This window comes from Chiloscyllium plagiosum, chromosome 33 (assembly GCF_004010195.1).
Source record: "Chiloscyllium plagiosum isolate BGI_BamShark_2017 chromosome 33, ASM401019v2, whole genome shotgun sequence".
NCBI lineage: Eukaryota > Metazoa > Chordata > Chondrichthyes > Orectolobiformes > Hemiscylliidae > Chiloscyllium > Chiloscyllium plagiosum.
The window spans coordinates 41983450-41995535 of record NC_057742.1 but is presented as its reverse complement, the minus strand read 5'-3'; the positions used below and the strand labels follow the sequence as shown (position 1 = coordinate 41995535).

At 42.8% G+C, this 12086-nt stretch overlaps 1 protein-coding gene across 1 annotated transcript in view; it reads left to right on the top strand.

Annotated features, from left to right (window-relative positions):
- map3k3 (mitogen-activated protein kinase kinase kinase 3) overlaps positions 1-12086 on the top strand; it is a 150672-nt gene that overhangs the window by 108874 nt on the left and 29712 nt on the right. The window contains exons 13-14 of the mRNA XM_043675368.1: positions 3782-3930; positions 6496-6627. Of these exons, the coding sequence (XP_043531303.1) occupies positions 3782-3930; positions 6496-6627 (281 nt within the window). The remainder of the gene's footprint in view (positions 1-3781; positions 3931-6495; positions 6628-12086) is intronic.

Sequence of the window (12086 nt, the reverse complement as noted above, 5' to 3'; positions counted from 1 at the left end):
AGGAGATTTGTCAATTTTAAGACCTTTTAGCTTTTCTAGCACTGTCACTTTTGTAATGGCAACCATATTCAACTCAGCCCCCTAACTGCCTTTCATTGTTGGGATATTACTCATGTCTTCCACTGTGAAGACTGGCGCAAAGTACTTATTAAGTTCTCCTGCTATTTCCTTATCTCCCATCACTAGGCTTCCAGCATCAGTTTGAAGTGGCCCAATGTCTACTTTTGCCTGTCGTTTGTTTCTTATGTATTAAAAGAAACTTTTACTATCATTTCTAATATTACTGGCTCGCCTACCTTCATATTTGATCCTCTCCTTCCTTATCTCTCTCTTTGTTATCCTCTGTTTGTTTTTGTAGCCTTCCCAATCTTCTGATTTCCCTGTGCTCTTGGCCACTTTATAGGATCTCTCTTTTTCTTTGATAGATTTCCTGACTTCCTTTGTCAGCCATGGCTGTCTAATCCCTTCCAGGATAATCTTTCTCTTCTTGGGGATGAACCGCTGTACAGTGTCCTCAATTTTACCCACAAACTCCTGCCATTTTTGCTCTATTGTCTTCCCTGCTAGGCTCTGCTTCCAGTCGATTTTCGTCAGTTCCTCTCCCATGCCCTCATAATTACCTTTATTTAACTGTAACACCATTACATCCGATTTTGCCTTCTCTCTTTCAAACTGCAGACTGAACTCTACCATATTATGATCGCTGCTTCCTAAGTGTTCCCTTACTTTAAGATTTTTTATAAAGTCTGGTTCATTACATAGCACTCGGTCCAGAATAGCCTGCTCCCTTGTGGGCTCCATGACAAACTGTTCCAAAAAGCCATCCTGTAAGCATTCCATGAATTCCCTTTCTTTTGATCCATTGGCAACATTAATTACCCAGTCCACCTGGATATTGAAATCTCCCATGATCACCGTGACCTTGCCTTTCTAACATGCCTTCTCTATTTCCCGGTACATGTTGTGCCCCTGGTCCTGACCACTGTTAGGAGGTCTGTACATAACTCCCATTATGGTTTTTTTGCCTTTGTGGTTCCTCAATTCCACCCACACAGACTCCACGTATCCGACGCTATGTCATTCAGTGCCATAGATTTCATTTTGTTCTTAACTAACAAGGCAACCCCGCCCTCTCTGCCCACCTCCCTGTGTTTTCGATAAGTTGAAAACCCTTGGATGTTTAACTGCCAGTCCTGACCCCCCTGTAACCATGTCTCTGTGATACCTACCACATCATAATCATTCACGATGATCTGTGCCATTAGATCGTCTGCTTTGTTACGAATGCTACGAGCATTCAGGTAAAGTGCCTTAATGCTAACTTTCTTATCATTAGAGAAATTGGAAGTCATAAGATGTCCTAAGTTATCCTTCCTTTTTGCTGCATTCCCAGTCTGTCTCAAGTTTAAATCTGCCAGCACATATGCTATCCTGCCGCTTATCTTTCCATTTAACTCCATACTCCCTGTCGCTTTCACTTTCCCTTCCCCCCAACTCAGAAGTTTAAAGTCCTACTGACCAGCCTATTTATCCTCTTCGCTAGAACATTGGTACCTGATCGGTTCAGGTGGAGACCGTGCCAACGGTACAGATTTCCCCGGTTCCAAAACTGATGCCAATGCCCCATGAAGTGGAATCCCTCTTTCCCACACCAATCCCTTAGCCACGTGTTTACTTCCCTAGATCGTCCTGCTGCAAAGCTAACCCCAGATAGATGACAGTCACCTGACTAAGGTGTTGCATGGAGAGCTGACTACTGGTAAACAGAACAGGAGGTCCCCACTCAAATGCTTCAAAGACTTGCTAAAGAAGTCCCCTCTGTGCCACATCAGCTGTCACCAGTGGGAAGCACAGGCCACAGGTCATAATACTTGCAGATGCTATATCAAGTGTTACAGGCATTTTGTAACTGAACAAAGAACTGGCATGAAAGACAAAAAAAAAGTTAAGGATGGATCCCATTGTCCTCAGAAGCAACTATACTTACACTTGTACCCACGATAAGAATCTGCCAGTCACAGGCCTGGCGAGCCACCAGTGGGCCCACAACTGACGAATGCTGCCTTCCTATGACTTCCATCCACAGAGAAAGGCCAAGGGAGACTCAAACTGAAGTACTCTTCCCTGGGATTCAGTTTATATTTTTGTAATGTTAGAGAAATAGATTGAGTTGAAAAAGAGAAACTGTATCTACTGACTGGCAAATGTCGGGAAGGTATGAAAATTAATCAGATCTTTCAGAAATGAAATTAAGAAATGTTTCTCTGTAACGGGTAGCAGAGGTTCAAGACCCTTTGCTCCCTACAACAACTGGTATTACGTTAGTTAATTTTAAATTTGAGATGGATGGGGATTTGCTAGCCAACAGTATTAAGGGATATTAGACAAAAGTAGATGGAGTTGGGCAGTCTCATTGAATGGCAAAAGAGGCTTCTGAAGTACAAGTGACTGAAGGTTTTGCAGGCGCAGACCGTATTTTGGATGTTTTGCATTTGAGTGCAGAGTTTAGATTATATGTAAGCAATGTCGGCACTTAGAAGTTTCCCAAGTTCACAGTGTGAACTTGCTGCTCTGAAGACCTAAAATATCGCATTCAGGAGAATACAATCAGTTTCAAGTGAACAGGGGTGGAGAGACAATGCACAGGCAGTACTGTTCCATGGCCAACCATAAACTAATCTTTAATAAACTTCAACTCCAGTCACTATTTTGGAGTGGGAAGCAAACATTTCAACTTATAATGAGATGAGCTTTAAGAGATTCGAGAAATCCAGGCTCTCAGTGAGACATCTCAAATAATAACCAATATGGATTAGGTAAACGCAGCATATTAGTCCAAACTAAGCTGTGAAATAATTAACTCCAGAAACTCAATTCTGTGTTGATATTTGATAAAAGTTTCTTTATTCCCAAAATATGTCATGCTTGACATCACCATCTAGATAGGGTTGTAAAGATAACTTTGATATCAGCTGTTGTGGGGTTCTAACCCAGGCTGTACCTGAGTTTATGGGGAGGGCCTTTGTTTCACTCAACCAGTCTTTTGTACATTATATACTGCTAGGTGTTTGGTTTTGCACTTGGTATGCCTGAGTTCTGCATCACTGAGTAACCCCCACCATACACATACACACACAGCCTGAAATCTACCATGCCACCATGTGGTCTCTATTGGTGCAAATGTATTGAAGATGGAAACAACTCTGTGACTAACACGTAGAGAACAGGATATTTGCATTGCTAGCAAATTGTTATCCAAATGCTAATCATAAAAGTCTTTCCAGTCTCTTGACACAACTGATTATTTTTCAAAGATTAATTTTATGTAGCAAAATGATCCTAAGAACCTGCATCATTCCAATTAGGCAAATACCTCCAATTATTTACCACCACTCAGCTCCTCCTGGGAATTAAGGCCCAATTAGCATAGAGGGTTTGCTTGGGCAGCAGTGCTGTGGATGCATAGTTACTATGGTTTTGCTTAAATCAATTATCTGAGCTTAAACTTGGTAAGCAGACAAAACTGCACCAAGGCCTGTTCTTTAAATGACATCAGATCCCATTGCTGATAGTTTATTTTGCACATGCAACACAGAAATCACTTCCTGGAGATGTCTTGCTTCTCCACACTGTCACAATTGATTATGTGTGTAGTGGTTTGCGTCGGCAATTTTTGCTCCACTTCTGGATAGCATTGTGTGTGTCTCTAATTACCAACTACAATTGATTTTAATTTTGAAAGCAAAATTGAATTAGTTCAATCTTTCGGTTAATATTACAGCACCAAGTGCACCTACCAACTGGAGGAGAGGAAAGCTGCTGGGACAAGGGGCTTTCGGACGTGTCTACCTCTGTTACGATGTAGACACAGGACGCGAACTTGCTGCAAAACAAGTTCAGTTTGACCCTGATAGCCTTGAGACTAGCAAGGTGAGTCCTGTGACCTCCAGTCCAGTTGTCTGATAGCAAAATGTATTAGTTAAGCTGGTGTTGTATAACTCAGCTGGGTGTCATACCTCAAAGACTGTGGGCTTGATCTCCATCTGTGCCAAACTGGATGATTTCAATCCAGATACAATTAGGAGTGCTGGAATTGGCCATCCTTTCCATTCTTGAAGTAGTGATGAGCAAATGAGCCAGAGCAACAGTCCTGATTCCAGTCTGTCTAGAAACGTGTGTGTTTGATGGTTGCACAAGAGGTTGGGATTTGGGTCGTAACCCTAACCCTATCTCAACTCCCCATTCATCCAAGCAAGCCACCCATAGGCGAGAAAGGTCTCTGAGCTTTTAGCCCAGGCTCTAACCTCTCTCTCTGGAGGAACCTTTCTTATCTCCGTGTCAGCACTGCTGTCATAATTGTTGTTGCTGTGAATTTTCCTCCCTTCCACCTCAGCTTCAACTGTGATGCTGTGTTTGTAGTCTCACAGTCTTGCCTCAAGACTGGCCATATTATTTTCTGTTAATTAAAGCACTGCGCATGCAAGTAAATAGCAATCATTCATTATTCAGCTGTGTGCTGGAGAGTTTGACATTAAGTTAGTCATGCCTTTGAGATTGAACATGTTGGCCATTTTCATTAACAATCCCACATCCAAAGTGTTCAGGCTTTGCAAATCAAGCACTCGATGTAGGTGAACAGAAGGTTATGTTGAATGAACTAAGAAACTACAAATGAGTCAGACATTAAGTAATAAAAGTGATTTTTCTGCTTATTTCTTGGACAAGGGTGACACTTGAAGTTAACATTTTAGTCCCATTTGAATTTAGTTTCTTCATTGTTATATGATTGTGATTTATGTGTTCCAGGATGGTTACTTTATCTCTCTGAGGGCTGTTTCCTTTTAAAACTGAGAAAATGTATTCGATACTTCCTGTGTCATGATAAAGAGGGGCTGAGGGAAAATACACAGTAAATAGGCAAAGCATTGGTGGATATTCTAGCAATAAGAACTACTTATACAAATCGTTCAATTGATTGTGTTGGAGGATGATGTTTTGCTTTTCTTCTAAAGAGACTTATAGTGGAGTCATCTTGCAAAAGCCCATCCCCAGGATAGCAGAGTTATCAGCAGATTATTTGACGTAGAATTGCATTGCAGCCATTTTGGGTGATCATGAGTTGGGGGAGCCGATGTTGGACTGGGATGGACAAAGTTAAAACTGACACAACACCAGATTATAGTCCAACCAGTTTATGTGTACATACAAGCTTTCAAAGCGTTGATGCTTCTTCAGGTAGTTGTGGAGCAGGACCGTAAGGCACAGAATTTATAGCAAAAGTTTAGTGTCATGCGGCTGAAATATATTAAACAAATTTAGATTAAGTCTTTCCTCTTTTAGAATGTTAAAAATCACACAACACCAGGCTATAGTCCAACAGGTTTAATTGGAAGCACACTAGCTTTCGGAGCAACGCTCCTCCATCAGGTGATTTAAAATAAAATTTATTTTATTGAGTAAAATAACACGGTGCTACATAGTGGTCCTGCTTTCCAGGAATCTTTGGAATCAACAGGACCCACTTTACACTAACGCAAAATCAGAATCCCCCAATGTTGTCTTTCCAGAGTAAATGTCAGACATGGTTGTGATGCGATCCCAAGTCCTGACAGTTTTAAGCTCCTGCAAAAATGTTTAGAGACATTGGACATTTAAATAGTTCATCTGTGCACCACCAAAACAAATTAAACGGAATGATCATCGATTTGCTCTCTTTCACACAATGTACGTTTTTCCTAATTCTCATTGCCATTGATGTTAATTAAAATGAAGTCAGGAGAGATGTATAATGAGTGTATGAATCAATGTCATTGTGTTCCACTATTACCAACAATCAAAATGACCCTCAAGAAGTGAGAGTTTTGGCTGTAATTTTTCCCATACCCACATTACGGTATTTGTCCTTTCCTTAGTTGAGATCAGCTAACTCAGCTCAGTGCGGGAGAGACATTTCAATGTTATTTTTGGATTGTTCTAGCACGGAGACTATTACAATTATTTTACACAATGATGGTCTATACAGATAAAAATAACAGGCAAACATGTTTATGTTGAAGTTTAACAATTTACCACAAGAGTACTAAAATGTAAATCTGATTTTTTTTTTAAGAGCCTTCAATAACACTAAAAATGCTATTCAGTTTTCCCTGCAGTCTGGCATTACTCCAGACTACATTATTAAAATGAAATAATAATATATGTGGTGTTGTTTGAGCGCAGACAGAATTGCATTTGAGCTCAATATTTGCTGTACACCATTTCTGCATGTTACTCGTCCCCTTCATCCTAAATTTAGAGGCAAAATGTTTTGTTTAAAACATGAAATGTCCAGTCCATTATGACGGTACTAATGGATGTTTGTCCACTGTCTGTATGGATATGTTTCACACATCTGCAATCAATATACTTTATGAAAGTCAATTGCCAGCATAAGGAAAGGTCTGGCATAGAGAGTCACAAGCAACGTTGACAGGATTTCTGTTTTGATCTTGTTAGGAAGTAAGCGCGTTGGAGTGTGAGATTCAGTTACTGAAGAACCTACAGCACGAGCGAATAGTGCAATACTATGGCTGTCTCCGTGAGAAAGCAGAGAAAACTCTTTCAATTTTCATGGAGTATATGCCTGGGGTGAGTAGAGAAAAGCCAGGAAAACATGGGTGATTATTTGAAATTGTGGCATACAACGTTTTCTGTAAAATGTACTCTTCATTCCAAGTTCTGTTGTTTGTGGGAGCATGAGGCACTTTGTTTCAGATGGCCTGTATTGGCAACCATTACTCCGAGGTTTATTACGGGACGAATTATTGCTTTTCTTACATGGGCTGGCAGAGCCAAGAGGCCTGTCAAGGCTGAGGTGACAGAAATCACAGTTTACAATCCTTTAGGTGCAAAGATTTTAAGGCTGCACATTTGTGATTGCATTCCTGTCAAATGGAAAACACCATATAATTCAGGCTAAAGTATAAATTCAAGTTACTGAAAGGTATAAACCAAATAGAGGAAGAAGGAAACTTAAAACAGTAATACTTCATACAATATCAGAAATTGCTGAAGAAATTCAAGCAGCACATCTGTGGAGAGAAAGCAGAATTACGTTTCAAGTGTGGTGACTCTTCAGCAGTACTGATAGCGGTTAAGAAAAAGGTATTTATACTGAAGCTAGTGTTCTGGTAGGTGAGGTGGGAGTGGTGAGCGGCTAAGTGGAGATGAAGCACAGAGAGAGAGAGATGAAATGGGTAGGCAGACAATGGGATTATTGACAGTAAGCCAAAAGAGAGAAGCTGAGTAAGTGTGCTTAAAGCAACACAGGTAATGTGATAATAGGACTGAGTGACAATGGGTTGCTTCTCACCTATCTGCTCCACCCTCCTCTCCGACCTATCACCATCACCTTCACTGCCACCTGCATCCACCTTTTGCACTCTCAGGTACCATCTCCCCAGCCCCACCCCCCCTCCCATTTATCTCTCCACCCCTGAGGGAAGTCCACCCCCCCTCCCATTTATCTCTCCACCCCTGAGGCTCCCAGCCTCATTCCTGATGAAGGGCTCCGACCCCAAACGTCAGTTTTCCTGCTCCTCAAATGCTGCCTGATCACCTGTGCGTTTGCCTCCCCAAAGTAGAGAAGAACACATGAGCAGACAATACAGTAGATGAAATTGAGTGAAGTGCAGGTGAATCATCGCTTCACCTGGAACATTTGTCTGGGGCCTTGGACAGTGAGGAGGGAGGGAGGGAGGAAGTAAACAGGCAGGTATTAACCTTCTGCGATTGCATGGGAAGGTGCTATGGCAGTGTGACGGGTGTTGGGAATGGAGAAGGAGTGGACCAGGCTGGCCTGGAGGAAATATCCCGTGCAGAATGCTGACAAGATGGGGAGAGGGGGTGAGTGAAGTGGAGTGCAGAAGGAATATGTGTCTTGTGTCATCATAGAATCCCTACAGCGTACCAACAGGCCCTTCGGCCCAAACAGTAACCCACCCAGAACCATTCCCCTACCCTACATATACCCCTGACTAATGCACCTAACCTACACTTCCCTGAACACTATGGCCAGTTTACCGAATCTGCACATCTTTGGATTGTGGGAGGAAACCGGAGCACCCAGAGGAAACCCACACAGACGCGGGGAGAATATGCAAACTTCACACAGTCGCCCGAGGTTGGAATCGAACCTGTGTCCCTGGCACTGTGAGGCCGCAGTGCTAACCACTGAGTCACTGTGCCACCCCGATTAAACTTTTTTTTCAAGGCTGAGGTGACAGAAATCACAGTTTACAATCCTTTAGGTGCAAAGACTAGGAGAACCAGGGGAATCTTTTATTGTTAGAAGGAAGAGGGCAGGTGAGGGCAAAAGTGTGGGAGGGGTGAGACAAGGCTGAGTCCAGTCAATCACTGTAGCAGAGAATCCTCGATTGAGGAAAAACGAGGACCTTTCTGAGGGTGCCCTCTGGAAGGTGACATCATCAGGACAGATATGACAGAAACAGAGAAACTGGGAAATGGGGCGGAGTTTTTTATGGGAAGCCGGGTGTGAGGATACACAGTCCAGGCGACTGTGGGTGTCGGTGGGTTTGTAATGGATATTGATAACCAGAAATGGAAACACAGATATCGAGGAATGGAGGTGTCAGAGATGGACCAGATGAAGGTGAAAGCAGGGTGGAAATTGGAAGCAAAATTGCTAAGTGTTTCCAATTCCAAACAATGAAAGGGGAAGCGCCAATGAGGTCATCAGTGTACCAGAGAAAGAGTTGTGGGTGGGGGCCAGAGTAGATCTGGAACCCCACAAAGTGACAGGCACAACGGGACCCACGCAGATATCCATAGTCACTCCTCTTATCTGAAGAAAGTGGGAGGAGTTAAAGGAGTTGTTCCAAATGAGGATGAACTCAGACAGTTGGAGGAGAAGGTTTGTGGTGGTGGATAGGGATGGTTCAGGCCTTTTTGTCTAGAAAGAAGCAGACGGCTGTGAGGCCATCCTGTTTGGGGCTGGATGTGTAATAGTGAAAAGGAAGTGGCTGGAGGCTGTTTGTAGGTTTTGGGAAGAAGCTAGAAGCAGACTGTATGGGGCTGGGAGACACTGGTGGAGGAGATCTCCAGATGAGTTGAGGTTGGTGACGGTTGTGGAAACAGTAGCCTGGTGCTTGATGGTGATGTCATGGTCCAGTGGGATAGAAAGGGTGTGTTCAAGAGCTGATAGTCGGCCTCCACAGTGTCGAGGTTACTTTGTCAGACAACAGTACAATCCTTGTCAGTCGGCTTGATGACAAAGGGTTTGATCTGAGAGCTTCCACAATTTTTTGTTTTATTATACTTTATGCAATGCTTAATGATACCATAAAGCATCATCTGAAACTTAAAGAAGTTTAACATTCTCGATAATTTTCTTAGGTTTTTCCAATGAAGCTTGTAACGGTAGTAAAACATTGACACGCGGTTTGCATTGATTACTACAAAGAGCCAGGTGACAGAATAATTGACAAAGTGAATATTGACACTATTGTGGCTGCCTCTGAGGCAGCGGTAAGGTGGAAATTGTTTGTTCCTAAAGTGCAGTAAATTTGTTTGTAGTTGTAATCTCTGCACTCACGACCAGAATTATGCAAGCAGAATCTCCAGACTAGAGCAGGGTTATATTTCTGGCACAATCGCGATTGGCGATAATTTCATTATATAAGCTAAAAGTCAGTCCTAGTCATTTACAGCAGTAGAATTGACAGGAAAGTCACACGTTCATGACAGTTCAGACTGGAAGTAATAGTTTCATATTTTCAGTGCACACTTTAAGGCAATGTATTGATGAACAGATCAAAGAAGATCTTTTAAAATATGTTCTTAAGGAATCACAGCATTTCCCAGTTGGTTGGGAATCAATATGAATTACTTCTAAATCTCTATCTGTACCTTGTCAACTGTTGGTCCCAGCCGTAAACAGCAGCAGCTTGGCAGCCAAATAGAGCATTTACCATGAAACATTCCACGGTATTTCACAGGTGTTATATCAAACATAATTTGACACCAAACTAAGGAGGGACTGTGACAGGCAACCAAAACTTGGCCAACCCTGGGCATGCCTTTATTTCTTTGGTGGCACGGTGGCTCAGTGGTTAGCACTGATGTCTCACAGCACCAGGAACCCAGGAAAGGATTGCAAAGTTTAAATCTAAATGGTTAAAAATGCAGCAGTGTTTTTAGAGTAACTTTAAAATTGGAGATACTCGCAAGGCAAGTACTGTAGGAACATGGGTATGTTTGACAATTGCAGAGAGAGAAGCTGGAACAAGTCCGCAGAAGAATTTGAAAACCATGATGAGAATTTGCATATCCACTGTGTCAGATTGGGAGACAATATAGGTCAGCAAGCATTGGGGTGATTACTAGAACATAGAACAGTACAGCACAGAACAGGCCCTTCAGCCCACGATATTGTGCCGACCATTGATCCTCATGTGAGGTAAACCTAATGTACGAACTCTCAAATTTCTGTGACCATATGCATGTCCAGCAGTCTCTTAAGTATCCCAATGACCTCGCTTCCACAACTGCTGCTGGCAATGCATTCCATGCTCTCTCAACTCTCTGCGTAAAGAACCCACCTCTGACATCCTCTCTATACTTTCCGCCAAACAGCTTAAAATTATGACCCCTCGTGTTAACAATTTCTGCCCTGGGAAAAGGTTTCTGGCTATCAACTCTACCTATGCCTCTCATTATCTTGTACACCTCAATTAGGTCCACTCTCTTCCTTTTTACCAATGAAAAAAGTCCGAGCTCAGTCAACCTCTCTTCGTAAGATAAGCCCTCCATTCCAGGCAGCATCTTGGTAAACCTCCTCTGAACCCTCTCCAAAGCATCCACATCTTTCCTATAATAGGGTGACCAGAACTGGACACAGTATTCCAAGTGCAGTCTAACCAAAGTTTTATAGAGCTGCAACAAGATCTCACGGCTCTTAAACTCAATCCCCCTGTTAATGAAAGCCAAAGCACCATATGCTTTCTTAACAACCCTGTCCACCTGGGTGGCAATTTTAAGGGATCTATGTACCTGCACACCAAGATCCTGCTGTTCCTCCACACTGCCAAGGCTCCTGTCTTTAATCCTGTACTCGACTTTCAAGTTCGACCTTCAAAAATGCATCACTTCGCATTTATCCAGGTTAAACTCCATCTGTCACCTCTCAGCCCATCTCTGCATCCTGTCAATGTCACGCTGCAGCCTACAACAGTCCTTTACACTGTCAATGACACCTCCAACCTTTGTGTCATCTGCAAACTTGCTAACCCATCCTTCAATTTCCTCATCCAAGTCATTAATAAAAATTACAAAGAATAGAGGCCCAAGGACAGAGCCCTGTAGAACACCATTCACCACTGACTTCCAGGCAGAAAATTTTCCTTCCACTACCATTCCCTGTCTTCTGTCGACTAGCCAATTCTGCTAAATTTCCCTGTATCCCATTCCTCCTGACCTTCTGAACGAGCCTACCATGGGGAACCTTATCAAATGCCTTACTGAAGTCCATATACACAACATCCACCGCTCGACCCTCATCAACTTGTCTAGTAACATCCTCAAAAAACTCGATAAGGTTTGTGAGGCATGACCTGCCCCTCACAAAGCCGTGCTGACTGCCTTTAATCAAGCCGTGCTCTTGCAGATAGTCATAAATCCTATCCCTCAGAATCCTTTCTAACACCTTGCAGATGACAGACGTGAGACTGACTGACTGGTCTGTAATTGCCGGGGATTTCCCTATTTCCTTTCTTGAAGAGAGGAATTACATTTGTTTGTGAGGCATGACCTGCCCCTCACAAAGCCGTGCTGACTGCCTTTAATCAAGCCGTGCTCTTCCAGATAGTCATAAATCCTATCCCTCAGAATCCTTTCTAACACCTTGCAGATGACAGACGTGAGACTGACTGACTGGTCTGTAATTGCCGGGGATTTCCCTATTTCCTTTCTTGAAGAGAGGAATTACATTTGCCTCCCTCCAGTCCTCCGGTACAACTCCGGTGGAGAACGAGGATGCAAAGATCTTCGCAAGCGGCGAAGCAATCACATTTCTCGCTTCCCAAAGCAGC